Genomic DNA, 18278 nt, shown 5'->3' on the forward strand with positions numbered 1-18278 from the left:
GACTTGGCATACATTTAACCCTTGGAGTGCCTATTCCAAAGGAATATATATATATTAGAGAAAATAACTCGTGTAAACCATTTACGAATCTAGACAAGTCAGAAGACTTGCTTTAACCACAGAAACTCTGATTACATGGTTTCCAATGCAGCAAAGGATTCTGGGTGTAAGATATGCAAATGAGGTTCACAATGACTCACTTTTTTATTTCTAGCCTGCTTTTTAAGGCAGACTTCCCTTTATGCCATAGCATCGCCGCATTACACAGCTTCTAAGCTTAGCTAGGGGTAGTACATTGATTCAGACCAATCTCAGGACAGCTGTTTCGTGGTTATTGCCACTCATCAGCTGGGAGTAGGTTGAATCACTGCTTGGTAAAGTTGTTTTCTGGGGGAATTCCTTGCCTGTAAGTCACAATCTTCTGTGTGTCTTTGGTTTGATTTTTGTGTTATAAAATGCAAAAAAATATATTTATTTAAAACAACAAATATTACCTGATTACAGTACTGTATTAAAGGGACAGTCTAGGCCAAAATAAACTTTCATGATTCAGATAGAGCATGTCATTTTAAACAATTTTCCAATTTACTTTTATCACCAATTTTGCTTTGTTCTCTTGGTATTCTTAGTTGAAAGCTTAACCTAGGAGGTTCATATGCTAATTTCTTAAACCTTGAAGCCCACATATTTTCAGATTGCATTTTAACAGTTTTTCACCACTATAGGGTGTTAGTTCACATATTTCATATAGATAACACTGTGCTCGTGCACGTGAAGTTATCTGGGAGCAGGCACTGATTGGCTAGACTGCAAGTCTGTCAAAAGAACTGAAAAAAGGGGCAGTTTGCAGAGGCTTAGATACAAGATAATCACAGAGGTTAAAAGTATATTATTATAACTGTTGGTTATGCAAAACTGGGGAATGGGTAATAAAGGGATTATCTATCTTTTAAAACAATAAATTCTGGTGTAGACTGTCCCTTTAAGTTTCTGATGGTACTACGTATACAAAAGTATTAAAAATGACATAACACTGTACTCTACTGCACATCTGGTGAACTTGCCCATGAATCCGTCCCTTCTAGGTCAATGTACTCTTGGAAATTGGTAGGTTATTAAATATAATTTTACCCCCCCCCCCCCCCAGTTCAAGTTCATCTAAAACAGAATTTATGTTTACCTGATAAATTACTTTCTCCAACGGTGTGTCCGGTCCACGGCGTCATCCTTACTTGTGGGATATTCTCTTCCCCAACAGGAAATGGCAAAGAGCCCAGCAAAGCTGGTCACATGATCCCTCCTAGGCTCCGCCTACCCCAGTCATTCGACCGACGTTAAGGAGGAATATTTGCATAGGAGAAACCATATGGTACCGTGGTGACTGTAGTTAAAGAAAATAAAATATCAGACCTGATTAAAAAAACCAGGGCGGGCCGTGGACCGGACACACCGTTGGAGAAAGTAATTTATCAGGTAAACATAAATTCTGTTTTCTCCAACATTGGTGTGTCCGGTCCACGGCGTCATCCTTACTTGTGGGAACCAATACCAAAGCTTTAGGACACGGATGAAGGGAGGGAGCAAATCAGGTCACCTAAATGGAAGGCACCACGGCTTGCAAAACCTTTCTCCCAAAAATAGCCTCAGAAGAAGCAAAAGTATCAAACTTGTAAAATTTGGTAAAAGTGTGCAGTGAAGACCAAGTCGCTGCCCTACATATCTGATCAACAGAAGCCTCGTTCTTGAAGGCCCATGTGGAAGCCACAGCCCTAGTGGAATGAGCTGTGATTCTTTCGGGAGGCTGCCGTCCGGCAGTCTCGTAAGCCAATCTGATGATGCTTTTAATCCAAAAAGAGAGAGAGGTAGAAGTTGCTTTTTGACCTCTCCTTTTACCGGAATAAACAACAAACAAGGACGATGTTTGTCTAAAATCCTTTGTAGCATCTAAATAGAATTTTAGAGCGCGAACAACATCCAAATTGTGCAACAAACGTTCCTTCTTTGAAACTGGTTTCGGACACAGAGAAGGTACGATAATCTCCTGGTTAATGTTTTTGTTAGAAACAACTTTTGGAAGAAAACCAGGTTTAGTACGTAAAACCACCTTATCTGCATGGAACACCAGATAAGGAGGAGAACACTGCAGAGCAGATAATTCTGAAACTCTTCTAGCAGAAGAAATTGCAACTAAAAATAAAACTTTCCAAGATAATAACTTAATATCAACGGAATGTAAGGGTTCAAACGGAACCCCCTGAAGAACTGAAAGAACTAAATTGAGACTCCAAGGAGGAGTCAAAGGTTTGTAAACAGGCTTAATTCTAACCAGAGCCTGAACAAAAGCTTGAACATCTGGCACAGCTGCCAGCTTTTTGTGAAGTAACACAGACAAGGCAGAAATCTGTCCCTTCAGGGAACTTGCAGATAATCCTTTTTCCAATCCTCCTTGAAGGAAGGATAAAATCTTAGGAATCTTAACCTTGTCCCAAGGGAATCCTTTAGATTCACACCAACAGATATATTTTTTCCAAATTTTGTGGTAAATCTTTCTAGTTACAGGCTTTCTGGCCTGAACAAGAGTATCGATAACAGAATCTGAGAACCCTCGCTTCGATAAGATCAAGCGTTCAATCTCCAAGCAGTCAGCTGGAGTGAAACCAGATTCGGATGTTCGAACGGACCCTGAACAAGCAGGTCTCGTCTCAAAGGTAGCTTCCAAGGTGGAGCCGATGACATATTCACCAGATCTGCATACCAAGTCCTGCGTGGCCACGCAGGAGCTATCAAGATCACCGACGCCCTCTCCTGATTGATCCTGGCTACCAGCCTGGGGATGAGAGGAAACGGCGGGAACACATAAGCTAGTTTGAAGGTCCAAGGTGCTACTAGTGCATCCACTAGAGCCGCCTTGGGATCCCTGGATCTGGACCCGTAGCAAGGAACTTTGAAGTTCTGACGAGAGGCCATCAGATCCATGTCTGGAATGCCCCACAGCTGAGTGACTTGGGCAAAGATTTCCGGATGGAGTTCCCACTCCCCCGGATGTAATGTCTGACGACTCAGAAAATCCGCTTCCCAATTTTCCACTCCTGGGATGTGGATAGCAGACAGGTGGCAGGAGTGAGACTCCGCCCATAGAATGATTTTGGTCACTTCTTCCATCGCTAGGGAACTCCTTGTTCCCCCCTGATGGTTGATGTACGCAACAGTTGTCATGTTGTCTGATTGAAACCGTATGAACTTGGCCCTCGCTAGCTGAGGCCAAGCCTTGAGAGCATTGAATATCGCTCTCAGTTCCAGAATATTTATCGGTAGAAGAGATTCTTCCCGAGACCAAAGACCCTGAGCTTTCAGGGATCCCCAGACCGCGCCCCAGCCCATCAGACTGGCGTCGGTCGTGACAATGACCCACTCTGGTCTGCGGAATGTCATCCCTTGTGACAGGTTGTCCAGGGACAGCCACCAACGGAGTGAGTCTCTGGTCCTCTGATTTACTTGTATCTTCGGAGACAAGTCTGTATAGTCCCCATTCCACTGACTGAGCATGCACAGTTGTAATGGTCTGAGATGAATGCGCGCAAAAGGAACTATGTCCATTGCCGCTACCATCAACCCGATCACTTCCATGCACTGAGCTATGGAAGGAAGAGGAACGGCATGAAGTATCCGACAAGAGTCTAGAAGTTTTGTTTTTCTGGCCTCTGTCAGAAAAATCCTCATTTCTAAGGAGTCTATTATTGTTCCCAAGAAGGGAACCCTTGTTGACGGAGATAGAGAACTCTTTTCCACGTTCACTTTCCATCCGTGAGATCTGAGAAAGGCCAGGACAATGTCCGTGTGAGCCTTTGCTTGAGGAAGGGACGACGCTTGAATCAGAATGTCGTCCAAGTAAGGTACTACAGAAATGCCCCTTGGTCTTAGCACAGCTAGAAGGGACCCTAGTACCTTTGTGAAAATCCTTGGAGCAGTGGCTAATCCGAAAGGAAGCGCCACGAACTGGTAATGCTTGTCCAGGAATGCGAACCTTAGGAACCGATGTTCCTTGTGGATAGGAATATGTAGATACGCATCCTTTAAATCCACCGTGGTCATGAATTGACCTTCCTGGATGGAAGGAAGAATAGTTCGAATGGTTTCCATCTTGAACGATGGAACCTTGAGAAACTTGTTTAAGATCTTGAGATCTAAGATTGGTCTGAACGTTCCCTCTTTTTTGGGAACTATGAACAGATTGGAGTAGAACCCCATCCCTTGTTCTCTTAATGGAACAGGATGAATCACTCCCATTTTTAACAGGTCTTCTACACAATGTAAGAATGCCTGTCTTTTTATGTGGTCTGAAGACAACTGAGACCTGTGGAACCTCCCCCTTGGGGGAAGTCCCTTGAATTCCAGAAGATAACCTTGGGAGACTATTTCTAGCGCCCAAGGATCCAGAACATCTCTTGCCCAAGCCTGAGCGAAGAGAGAGAGTCTGCCCCCCACCAGATCCGGTCCCGGATCGGGGGCCAACATTTCATGCTGTCTTGGTAGCAGTGGCAGGTTTCTTGGCCTGCTTTCCCTTGTTCCAGCCTTGCATTGGTCTCCAAGCTGGCTTGGCTTGAGAAGTATTACCCTCTTGCTTAGAGGACGTAGCACTTTGGACTGGTCCGTTTCTACGAAAGGGACGAAAATTAGGTTTATTTTTTGCCTTGAAAGGCCGATCCTGAGGAAGGGCGTGGCCCTTACCCCCAGTGATATCAGAGATAATCTCTTTCAAGTCAGGGCCAAACAGCGTTTTCCCCTTGAAAGGAATGTTAAGTAGCTTGTTCTTGGAAGACGCATCAGCCGACCAAGATTTCAACCAAAGCGCTCTGCGCGCCACAATAGCAAACCCAGAATTCTTAGCCGCTAACCTAGCCAATTGCAAAGTGGCGTCTAGGGTGAAAGAATTAGCCAATTTGAGAGCATTGATTCTGTCCATAATCTCCTCATAAGGAGGAGAATCACTATCGACCGCCTTTATCAGCTCATCGAACCAGAAACATGCGGCTGTAGCGACAGGGACAATGCATGAAATTGGTTGTAGAAGGTAACCCTGCTGAACAAACATCTTTTTAAGCAAACCTTCTAATTTTTTATCCATAGGATCTTTGAAAGCACAACTATCCTCTATGGGTATAGTGGTGCGTTTGTTTAAAGTGGAAACCGCTCCCTCGACCTTGGGGACTGTCTGCCATAAGTCCTTTCTGGGGTCGACCATAGGAAACAATTTTTTAAATATGGGGGGAGGGACGAAAGGAATACCGGGCCTTTCCCATTCTTTATTAACAATGTCCGCCACCCGCTTGGGTATAGGAAAAGCTTCTGGGAGCCCCGGCACCTCTAGGAACTTGTCCATTTTACATAGTTTCTCTGGGATGACCAACTTGTCACAATCATCCAGAGTGGATAATACCTCCTTAAGCAGAATGCGGAGATGTTCCAACTTAAATTTAAATGTAATCACATCAGGTTCAGCTTGTTGAGAAATGTTCCCTGAATCAGTAATTTCTCCCTCAGACAAAACCTCCCTGGCCCCATCAGACTGGGTTAGGGGCCCTTCAGAAATATTATCAGCGTCGTCATGCTCTTCAGTATCTAAAACAGAGCAGTCGCGCTTACGCTGATAAGTGTTCATTTTGGCTAAAATGTTTTTGACAGAATTATCCATTACAGCCGTTAATTGTTGCATAGTAAGGAGTATTGGCGCGCTAGATGTACTAGGGGCCTCCTGAGTGGGCAAGACTCGTGTAGACGAAGGAGGGAATGATGCAGTACCATGCTTACTCCCCTCACTTGAGGAATCATCTTGGGCATCATTGTCATTGTCACATAAATCACATTTATTTAAATGAATAGGAATTCTGGCTTCCCCACATTCAGAACACAGTCTATCTGGTAGTTCAGACATGTTAAACAGGCATAAACTTGATAACAAAGTACAAAAAACGTTTTAAAATAAAACCGGTACTGTCACTTTAAATTTTAAACTGAACACACTTTATTACTGCAATTGCGAAAAAACATGAAGGAATTGTTCAAAATTCACCAAATTTTCACCACAGTGTCTTAAAGCCTTAAAAGTATTGCACACCAAATTTGGAAGCTTTAACCCTTAAAATAACGGAACCGGAGCCGTTTTGAACTTTAACCCATTTACAGTCCCTGGTATCTGCTTTGCTGAGACCCAACCAAGCCCGAAGGGGAATACGATACCAAATGACGCCTTCAGAAAGTCTTTTATAAGTATCAGAGCTCCTCTCACATGCGACTGCATGCCATGCCTCTCAAAAACAAGTGCGCAACACCGGCGCGAAAATGAGGCTCTGCCTATGCTTTGGGAAAGCCCCTAAAGAATAAGGTGTCTAAAACAGTGCCTGCCGATATTATTATATCAAAATACCCAGATAAAATGATTCCTCAAGGCTAAATATGTATTTAATAATGAATCGATTTAGCCCAGAAAAAGTCTACAGTCTTAATAAGCCCTTGTGAAGCCCTTATTTACGATCGTAATAAACATGGCTTACCGGATCCCATAGGGAAAATGACAGCTTCCAGCATTACATCGTCTTGTTAGAATGTGTCATACCTCAAGCAGCAAGAGACTGCTCACTGTTCCCCCAACTGAAGTTAATTGCTCTCAACAGTCCTGTGTGGAACAGCCATGGATTTTAGTGACGGTTGCTAAAATCATTTTCCTCATACAAACAGAAATCTTCATCACTTTTCTGTTTCTGAGTAAATAGTACATACCAGCACTATTTCAAAATAACAAACTCTTGATTGAATAATAAAAACTACAGTTAAACACTAAAAAACTCTAAGCCATCTCCGTGGAGATGTTGCCTGTACAACGGCAAAGAGAATGACTGGGGTAGGCGGAGCCTAGGAGGGATCATGTGACCAGCTTTGCTGGGCTCTTTGCCATTTCCTGTTGGGGAAGAGAATATCCCACAAGTAAGGATGACGCCGTGGACCGGACACACCTATGTTGGAGAAACCAGGTTTAGTACGCAAAACCACCTTATCTGCATGGAACACCAGACAAGGAGGAGAACACTGCAGAGCAGATAACTCTGAAACTCTTCTAGCAGAAGAAATTGCAACCAAAAACAAAACTTTCCAAGATAATAACTTGATATCAACGGAATGTAGGGGTTCAAACGGAACCCCCTGAAGAACTGAAAGAACTAAGTTGAGACTCCAAGGAGGAGTCAAAGGTTTGTAAACAGGCTTGATTCTAACCAGAGCCTGAACAAAAGCTTGAACATCTGGCACAGCCGCCAGCTTTTTGTGAAGTAAAACAGATAAAGCAGAAATCTGTCCCTTCAAAGAACTTGCAGATAATCCTTTCTCCAAACCTTCTTGAAGAAAGGATAGAATCTTAGGAATTTTTATCTTGTTCCATGGGAATCCTTTAGATTCACACCAACAGATATATTTTTTCCATATTTTATGGTAGATTTTTCTAGTTACAGGCTTTCTAGCCTGAACAAGAGTATCAATGACAGAATCTGAGAACCCTCGCTTTGATAAAATCAAGCGTTCAATCTCCAAGCAGTCAGTTGGAGTGAGGCCAGATTCGGATGTTCGAACGGACCTTGAACAAGAAGGTCCTGTCTCAAAGGTAGCTTCCATGGTGGAGCCGATGACATTCACCAGATCTGCATACCAAGTCCTGCGTGGCCACGCAGGAGCTATCAAGATCACCGATACCCTCTCCTGTTTGATCCTGGCTACCAGCCTGGGAATGAGAGGAAACGGTGGGAACACATAAGCTAGGTTGAAGCTCCAAGGTGCTACTAGTGCATCCACTAGAGTCGCCTTGGGATCCCTGGATCTGGACCAGTAGCAAGGAACCTTGAAGTTCTGACGAGACGCCATCAGATCCATGTCTGGAATGCCCCACAATTGAATTATTTGGGCAAAGATTTCCGGATGGAGTTCCCACTCCCCCGGATGAAATGTCTGACGACTCAGAAAATCCGCTTCCCAATTTTCCACTCCTGGGATGTGGATTGCAGACAAGTGGCAGGAGTGAGTCTCCGCCCATTGAATTATTTTGGTCACTTCTTCCATCGCCAGGGAACTCCTTGTTCCCCCCTGATGGTTGATATACGCAACAGTCGTCATGTTGTCTGATTGAAACCGTATGAATTTGGCCTTTGCTAGCTGAGGCCAAGCCTTGAGAGCATTGAATATCGCTCTCAGTTCCAGAATATTTATCGGGAGAAGAGATTCTTCCCGAGACCAAAGACCCTGAGCTTTCAGGGGTTCCCAGACCGCGCCCCAGCCCACCAGACTGGCGTCGGTCGTGACAATGACCCACTCTGGTCTGCGGAAGCTCATCCCTTGTGACAGGTTGTCCAGGGTCAGCCACCAACGGAGTGAATCTCTGGTCCTCTGATCTACTTGTATCGTCTGAGACAAGTCTGTATAATCCCCATTCCACTGACTGAGCATGCACAGTTGTAATGGTCTTAGATGAATTCGCGCAAAAGGAACTATGTCCATTGCCGCGACCATCAAACCTATTACTTCCATGCACTGCGCTATGGAAGGAAGAAGAACAGAATGAAGTACTTGACAAGAGCTTAGAAGTTTTGATTTTCTGGCCTCTGTCAGAAAAATCCTCATTTCTAAGGAGTCTATTATTGTTCCCAAGAAGGGAACTCTTGTTGACGGAGATAGAGAACTTTTTTCTACGTTCACTTTCCACCCGTGAGATCTGAGAAAGGCCAGGACAATGTCCGTATGAGCCTTTGCTTGTGGTAGAGACGACGCTTGAATCAGTATGTCGTCCAAGTAAGGTACTACTGCAATGCCCCTTGGTCTTAGCACCGCTAGAAGGGACCCTAGTACCTTTGTGAAAATTCTTGGAGCAGTGGCTAATCCGAATGGAAGTGCCACAAACTGGTAATGCTTGTCCAGAAAGGCGAACCTTAGGAACCGATGATGTTCCTTGTGGATAGGAATATGTAGATACGCATCCTTTAAATCCACCGTGGTCATGAATTGAGCTTCCTGGATGGTAGGAAGAATTGTCCGAATGGTTTCCATTTTGAACGATGGAACCTTGAGAAATTTGTTTAGGATCTTGAGATCTAAGATTGGTCTGAATGTTCCCTCTTTTTTGGGAACTATGAACAGATTGGAGTAGAATCCCATCCCTTGTTCTCCTAATGGAACAGGATGAATCACTCCCATTTTTAACAGGTCTTCTACACAATGTAAGAATGCCTGTCCTTTTATGTGGTCTGAAGACAATTGAGACCTGTGGAACCTTCCCCTTGGGGGTAGCTCCTTGAATTCCAGAAGATAACCTTGGGAGACTATTTCTAGCGCCCAAGGATCCAGAACATCTCTTGCCCAAGCCTGAGCGAAGAGAGAAAGTCTGCCCCCCACCAGATCCGGTCCCGGATCGGGGGCCAACATCTCATGCTGTCTTGGTAGCAGTGGCAGGTTTCTTGGCCTGCTTACCTTTGTTCCAGCCTTGCATTGGCCTCCAGGCTGGCTTGGTTTGAGAAGTATTACCCTCTTGCTTAGAGGATGTAGAACTTGAGGCTGGTCCGTTTCTGCGAAAGGGACGAAAATTTGGTTTATTTTTAGCCTTAAAAGACCTATCCTGAGGAAGGGCGTGGCCCTTACCCCCAGTGATATCTGAAATAATCTCTTTCAAGTCAGGGCCAAACAGCGTTTTCCCCTTGAAAGGTATGTTAAGTAATTTGTTCTTGGAGGACGCATCCGCTGACCAAGACTTTAGCCAAAGCGCTCTGCGCGCCACAATAGCAAACCCTGAATTTTTCGCCGCTAATCTAGCTAATTGCAAAGTGGCGTCTAAGGTAAAAGAGTTAGCCAACTTAAGTGCTTGAACTCTGCCCATAACCTCCTCATAAGAGGATGCTTGATTGAGCGACTTTTCTAGTTCCTCGAACCAGAAACACGCTGCTGTAGTGACAGGAACAATGCATGAAATTGGTTGTAGAAGGTAACCTTGCTGAACAAACATCTTTTTAAGCAAACCCTCTAATTTTTTGTCCATAGGATCTTTAAAAGCACAACTATCTTCTATAGGGATAGTGGTGCGTTTGTTTAGAGTAGAAACCGCCCCCTCGACCTTGGGGACTGTCTGCCATAAGTCCTTCCTGGGGTCGACCATAGGAAATAATTTCTTAAATATAGGGGGAGGGACAAAAGGTATGCCGGGCCTTTCCCATTCTTTATTTACAATGTCCACCACCCGCTTGGGTATAGGAAAAGCTTCGGGGGGCACCGGGACCTCTAGGAACCTGTCCATTTTACATAATTTCTCTGGAATGACCAAATTGTCACAATCATCCAGAGTAGATAACACCTCCTTAAGCAGAGCGCGGAGATGTTCCAATTTAAATTTAAATGTAATAACATCAGGTTCAGCTTGTTGAGAAATTTTTCCTGAATCAGAAATTTCTCCCTCAGACAAAACCTCCCTAGCCCCTTCAGACTGGTGTAAGGGCATGTCAGAACCATTATCATCAGCGTCCTCATGCTCTTCAGTATCTAAAACAGAGCAGTCGCGCTTTCGCTGATAAGTGGGCATTTTGGCTAAAATGTTTTTAATAGAATTATCCATTACAGCCGTTAATTGTTGCATAGTAAGGAGGATTGGCGCACTAGATGTACTAGGGGCCTCCTGAGTGGGCAAGACTGGTGTAGACATAGAAGGGGATGATGCAGTACCATGCTTACTCCCCTCACTTAAGGAATCGTTTTGGGCAACATTATTATCAGTGGTATCATTGTCCCTACTTTGTTTGTCACATTTATCACATATATTTAAATGGATAGGAACCTTGGCTTCCGAACATACAGAACATCGTCTATCTGATAGTTCAGACATGTTAATAGGCATAAACTTGGTAACAAAGCACAAAAAACGTTTTAAAATAAAACCGTTACTGTCTCTTTAAATTTTAAACTGAACACACTTTTTTACTGAATATACGCAAAAGTATGAAGGAAATGTTCAAAATTCACCAAAATTTCACCACAGTGTCATAAAGCCTTAAAAGTATTGCACACCAAATTTGAAAGCTCTAACTCTTAAAATAACGGAACCGGAGCCGTTTTTACATTTAACCCCTATACAGTCCCTGGTATCTGCTTTGCTGAGACCCAACCAAGCCCAGAGGGGAATACGATACCAAATGACGCCTTCAATAAGCTTTTTCAGTGGATCTGAGCACCTCACACATGCATCTGCATGCCTTGCTTCTCAAAAACAACTGTGCATTAGTGGCGCGAAAATGAGGCTCTGCCTATGACTAGAAAAGGCCCCCAGTGAAAAAGGTGTCCAATACAGTGCCTGTCCGTTTTTTTAACAATTTGCCAAGATTAAAATAACTCTAAGTTATAAACCATTAAACATGCTTATATAGTAATCGTTTTGGCCCAGAAAAATTTCTACCAGTCTTTAAAGCCCTTGTGAAGCCCTTGTATTCTTATATTGAAAATTAAGAAAATGGCTTACCGGATCCCATAGGGAAAATGACAGCTTCCAGCATTACCAAGTCTTGTTAGAAATGTGTCATACCTCAAGCAGCCAAAGTCTGCTCACTGTTTCCCCCAACTGAAGTTAATTCCTCTCAACAGTCCTGTGTGGAAACCGCCATCGATTTTAGTAACGGTTGCTAAAATCATTTTCCTCTTACAAACAGAAATCTTCATCTCTTTTCTGTTTCAGAGTAAATAGTACATACCAGCACTATTTTAAAATAACAAACTCTTGATTGAAGAATAAAAACTACATTTAAACACCAAAAAACTCTGAGCCATCTCCGTGGAGATGTTGCCTGTGCAACGGCAAAGAGAATGACTGGGGAAGGCGGAGCCTAGGAGGGATCATGTGACCAGCTTTGCTGGGCTCTTTGCCATTTCCTGTTGGGGAAGAGAATATCCCACAAGTAAGGATGACGCCGTGGACCGGACACACCTATGTTGGAGAAACCATAATTTGCCTAATTGGAGAAGCCAAACAAAGCATGCTTTTCCTGATGCTTAACGGAGCCAATGGGCTCATACCTAAATACTGGAAGTCACAACAAGCGCCAAGCCTGAGTGAGTGGAAGGCCGGGATTAGAGATCTGCTTCGGCTGGAAAGGTATCGCCGCTTGAAAATGGGTAAAATAGAAACTCACGAACACATGCTTCTGATATGGGAGGGCAAGGACCTCTAAATACTATCTGGGACCCAAAAGGCCAACACTTACATTACGCATAAGGATCCCAGCCCTCAAAACACTCTTCCCCTCTTGGAGGTGACCCTCCCTTCTCAACCATCTCATGCCAACCCTCCCACCCCAAATACTCCTCCCTCTTTTCACCCCCCCCCTCCTCATTTATAAAAATGTCCCCCCCCCTTTTTTTTTTCTTCTTCTCTCTTTCCCCACTATCTCTTCTCCTCCTTCCATTCTTCTCTCTCCTCTACCTAAATTAATTTCTTAATATTTATTTAGGTGAGGAAGCATCAAACCTTCACGACCCCCCCCCCTCCTATTTAGTGTGTTTAAGAATAGGGATCTAGATTTTCATTATACGACTGATTACGGTTTGAGGAGCTACCTTCACTGTTCTTTGAATGCCTATAAAACCAATGTTATTGTTAATATTTACGCAAAAGCACTAAGACAAGCTTTAAACGATGTACTGCCAAACCTCACTATAAGACTTTTAATATAGTTTTTCCAATGCATTTGAGGTCTGAAGCGGCATAACAGAGTCATCATATACAGCTGATTAACCAATTGTGTGTGAACATAACTAATGTTCTCTCTGTATCGCTCTTTAAATTGTATACAATAAAGCTTGATTAAAAAAAAAAAAAACTACCTTTAGGTTGCATGTAAAAGCTGTATTATGACAAATATTGCCTAAATGACACAAGATGCTGTTTACACTTAGTCCATACTCTCTCTAAACTGTCTTATTTTTCAGATCCAAATATTCCAAAATCTAAACTATTTTGAAATCCAAACTTTCCGGTCCAAAGCAGTTTGGATAAAGGATTTTCTACCTGTACTGTGAATACAAATGTGGCACGTGGCATTGAATATTAGGCTTCGTATATTGTAACAACACTTTATAATGCTCATTAACTACCACACAAAGCCCCTTATAAATACTGATTTTAGCACAAACTTTACAATTATTTGCATCAAGGCATTTGTCAGACATTTATATTAGGTGTGCGCAACATTTTCTAAGTGTGCACAATGAATTGTTTTTGTCCTTAATTTTCATAACCAAAGAGCACATTTTAGAAACTCCACTAAACAAAATATAAATATGTATTGTACTTATTGTAGCCTCCATAAACCAAATAGAATAGTAGTAACAAAACTAAATTGTGTGGTGTCCAGAAAACAATAGCAAGAAACAAAAAAAACAAAAACAAAAAAAAAAACTTACCGTGCTTCATTAGTTTTTACTGCATCGCCTTCACATACAAAGTTTTCAATGTACCCTAGGGAGCAGTTGATTTGGCTCCAGTTGGGTTTACAAACATCAATGAAATGTGGTCTCAGGCGCCCAATGGTGTACTTTGCTATATCAGTCAGAGACTGACTCACTGCAGCTCCAAAGATAAATGTTCCAATCGCTTTGTAAATAGTAGAGACATATTGATTTGAGACAAAGGCATTGGAATGCAAACGGTTGTAAAAGACAGATATTGCCTCTCCTAAGATGATCTGGAACAGAGAAAACAGACAAAATAATAAAATAAAAAAAAATAGAATAAAAATGTGATAATTGCTTAAATTGTACAAAACTGTTTTACAATTAGAGATATTTCAAATCAGTTGTCCTGTTCAGTTATTACTATTACTTCAACCTGGAAAAAAAACTGTTATAGTCAAATTAAGTAACACAATCACCACCTCAAAACAGCCTGATGAAAATGTGCATAGCAAATTGAAACTGATTCAGATCAACTCTGTGTGGTTAGCAGAACAGACTAGCTACCAAAATTCCCTATTGGATAGCCGAGGGGGCTCCCTTTTTGGGGGGGGGGGGGAAATCGCCATATCTCTGCGACAGTACAACATTAATGTAACACACATTTCCTCTGTGAACGTGGCTCTGGAAGACAAACTAGGGCTCCTCAATGAGAGTAAAGAACTGTGGTGTGTCCGTTCACTTATAACTCCCAACTAACGGGACTTATCCCTTTCTTTGGATGCATGGGAATAACCTAATTTGCTTGAACTTCACTGAATAAAGACAATGAGGTACTCCTACTACCGATACTAAAAAGGATAACTTGGCCACTATTATTTTTGACAGTGGACGTGGTTATTCAAAGTTTTCTTTAAATTTCATAATAAATTAATGTGCAACTTGGTCACTACACAGATATCTTGATAGATTCATATTTATATACATTTATTTGATCCACAGAAAGAGGATACGAAAAAAAAGGAGGACATCCCCTACTAGATTTGTAAATCAAGATAAGTGGCAGATAAAAAGAACCATCATTTTTAAGGTGATCTTTGCAACTAGATGGAAAAAAATATATACATAGATATATACCACACACATAGATAGAATCATTCTAAATCATAGAAATCATTACATAGTAAACGATTGTCTCTAAAAACTTGCTATGCAAAGCATAGCAGACCTGATAGCCAAAGGGGTAAAATATTAAATAAGCTGCTGAGGAAGCTGGAGAGGGCACATCTGGAACTGCTTAGCAAGGTTTCAGCTACACAGCAGGTAGCAAAAAAACCTGCCACCCATTTATTCTAATGATAATGCATCTAAGTATTATATTAAACTAGTGAGAGCATGACAACTGCAACACTTATTTATTATTTAATTACACAAATCGTTGAAATATTTTGTGGTGTATTACATTGAATGTCTATTTAACACAATCAAATTGGTTCTGTTACTAGTAGCAGTATTTTTTTTCTCCCATCTGTTTCTTGGTAAAGTTTTTTGCATTCCCAAATTTGGGCGGTGTGAGGACATCAAAAGCATCTGTTTTACTATGCCTCAAAATTAAATTTGTTTTATTTAAATAGTCATTATATTCAGCTTCCATCTACTCTCTGCATCACATATGGTTATAAACCATCGCCATGGTCTAAAAGTTTAAAATTTCCTTCAGAACAAAAATGTTCTATGTTAAGAATTATGGGTGCAGTCATGCTTTGTGGACAAACAATAGCATTATATTTTAAATACGATATATAAAAATCTGTGTTTTTTGCAAAGTTCCTTTAAAATACATCATGATGGTAAGTCCAGAGATTGTACAGGTCACAGTTAACATCTGACATGAATAGATTCCTGTAGACTTATTTTTACTTTCCACTACATGGAGATTGTATTCGTTTTTCAACCTGCCGTCACCAAATTGCTATGGACTATTCTTCTATGTTAGCACTCAAAAGGGGGGTATGCAAAGATCAGTTTGCAAATTCCTACTGCATGCCAGCAATGGGAAATGGCATGTAAACCAACACCTACTACTGTTGCACTCAGGAAAGTTTTCCTTCTATAAATTGAAATAAAAATATGCAAAACCCCTCCAGCACTAGCTTCATGTGAACAGACCATGGACATTAAGGAGGCCTTCCAGCTCTGTGACAATGGCTGGCACTTCAGAACCATTTATGGGTAGACCAGATTGTGGCGTTTAATATTTCCCTTTGCAGCTTTATAAAACTGCAATTATTTATTCCAAATGCTTGAAAGCCAAACGTGTGTGTGTGTGAGCGTGTGTGCGCGAGTCTAAGAATAATAGTTAAACATTGTTTCAAAAATAAATGTTTTAATGAAAAAGGTTAAGTAAAAGCAGTAGTGTGTGTGTAAAACGTATACCTAGGTATCTACTGCTAACTGGTTGACAGAGACAACTCCCACAAAAAAGTTGATTTATGCAGCACATGATCATGTAGCACCAACATATTCTCTTTGTTTGGTCAGTCTATTTTATTAGATTTATTACAAATAAAATTACCATCTGGATATAGTTGAGTTGTTAAGCACAGTATGAATAGTGCAAATTAACTACAGCTTTTTTTTCCCTGTGAAATACAAGAAATGCAGATGACTCATGATAAAATATGTTAAGTTTTATGTTGAAACTATCAAACCCCCTGCTGTTGGCAGATGATGTCAAAAGAACCTATTACAAGTCCGACCTATTATATTATGTCACATTGCAAAATGACAGCTTAAAAGAGACAGTAAAGTCAACATTATACTTTCATGATTCAAATACAGCATGCAATTTTAAACAACTTTCCAATTGACTCCCATCAGCTAATTTGCTTCATTCTTTGGGAAAATTTGTTGAAAAGTATACCTAGGTAGCTCAGGAGCAGCAATCCACTACAGGGAGCTAGCAGTTTATTCGTTGCATGCGCCACATGGCGTCCAGCTTGTAGGGCACGCAATGATTGGATGAAGCCAGATTCGTCATCGCTCAGCTAATTAATTAAAGTATTAGATGCAGGCGGAGGAATGGTGCAACGTTTACCGTATCTAAATGGTAAATATTTTACAAAGGAAACGTCATTAAAACATTTAATGACTTAAAGTGCCCCTGTTTTTATGCATGATTTTATATAATTTGTACTAAATGTGAAAAGTTTATAATCACTTTAAGCCAGCATTCTACCCAGATCCAAATGCTCGAGTCAAGACCAAGGAGATATAGTTTATGAACTAGTTTGTTGTTTGGGACTTTGGTTAAATCAAATAAATCAATTTGATAAGTCTGACACAATCTCCCTGAAGTAAAAAAGCATACTGATGATTTTGGTCCTCGAAATTGCTTGTCTCTTTGAAACCATTGGATGATTATAATCAGGTCCCCTTAGGTTTTTTAACATTTATTTTTTAAAATGCCAATAAGACATCTCTACAAAATGATTAGTGCTAAAGCCATTTCTATTTGTATAAGCATCCCTGAAAGAGCGAGAGATGAAAGAGCGAGAGATAGGGACAGGGAGGGCCGTGGACTCGTCATATCGTGGAAGAAATCAATTTATCAGGTAAGCATAAATTTCCTTTTCTTCTACTAGATACGACGAGTCCACGGATTCATCCTTACTTGTGGGATACAATACCAAAGCAACAGGACACGGATGAACGGGAGGGACAAGACGGATACCTAAACGGAAGGCACCACTGCTTGAAGAACTTTTCTCCCAAAAATAGCCTCAGAAGAAGCAAAAGTATCAAATTTGTAAAATTTGGAAAAAGGTATGAAGGGAGGACCAAGTCGCAGCCTTACAAATCTGTTCAACAGAAGCATAGTTTTGAAAAGCCTATGTGGAAGCCACCGCTCTAGTAGAATGAGCTGTAATTTTTTTCAGGAGGCTGCTGCCCAGCAGTCTCGTATGCCAAACTGATAATGCTTTTCAGCCAAAAAGAAAGAGAGAGAGGTAGCCGTAGCTTTTTGACCCCTACGCTTTCCAGAATAAACAACAAATAGGGAAGACGTTTGACGGAAATCCTTGGTCGCTTGTAAGTAAAACTTCAAGGCCCGAACCACGTCCAAATTATGTAACAGACGTTCCTTCTTAGACAAAGGATTAGGACACAGGGAAGGAACAACAATTTCCTGATTAATATTCTTATTTGAAACAACCTTAGGAAGAAATCCAGGTTTAGTACGCAAAACCACCTTATCAGAATGGAATATAAGATAAGGCGAATCACATTGTAACGCAGAAAGCTCAGACACCCTTCGAGCAGAAGAGATAGCAACTAAGAACAAAACTTTCCAGGATAAAAGCTTAATATCCATGGAATGCAAAGGTTCAAACGGAACCCCTTGAAGAACATTGAGAAATAAATTCAAACTCCATGGCGGAGCAACAGGTTTAAACACAGGCTTGATTCTGACTAAACTCAAATGTTCGCTTTGCTCAGGTTTAATAATATCTTAGGACAAAAGATATAAAGTGATATTGGTGCTGAGGTATATAATAATAAGTATAATAAAACACAAGTACAAAAAGATACCTCACAACAGCACTTAGTCCAATATTAAGTTTACTGGTAAATATATAGTTTACAGTGTCATATAAACTACCTACTGTGCACAGTGGTCACACAATACATATATGTTAGTAGATATCTTATAATAATTTTATCTAACTAACAAAAAACAGAAAAATTATGGAAACACCACAAAATCATAATGAATATGGTACAAAATGAGCAGCCATTATTATGGAACAGTTGATAAAAGA

General features: G+C 41.2%; 1 protein-coding gene across 3 annotated transcripts in view; it reads right to left on the bottom strand.

Annotated features, from left to right (window-relative positions):
* PLPP1 (phospholipid phosphatase 1) overlaps positions 1–18278 on the bottom strand; it is a 284596-nt gene that overhangs the window by 152177 nt on the left and 114141 nt on the right. For all 3 annotated transcript variants that reach the window (XM_053701281.1, XM_053701280.1, XM_053701282.1), the window contains exon 3: positions 13471–13751. In XM_053701281.1, coding sequence (XP_053557256.1) covers positions 13471–13751 — 281 coding nt within the window. The remainder of the gene's footprint in view (positions 1–13470; positions 13752–18278) is intronic.

This window comes from Bombina bombina, chromosome 2 (assembly GCF_027579735.1).
Source record: "Bombina bombina isolate aBomBom1 chromosome 2, aBomBom1.pri, whole genome shotgun sequence".
Classification (NCBI taxonomy): Eukaryota; Metazoa; Chordata; class Amphibia; order Anura; family Bombinatoridae; genus Bombina; species Bombina bombina.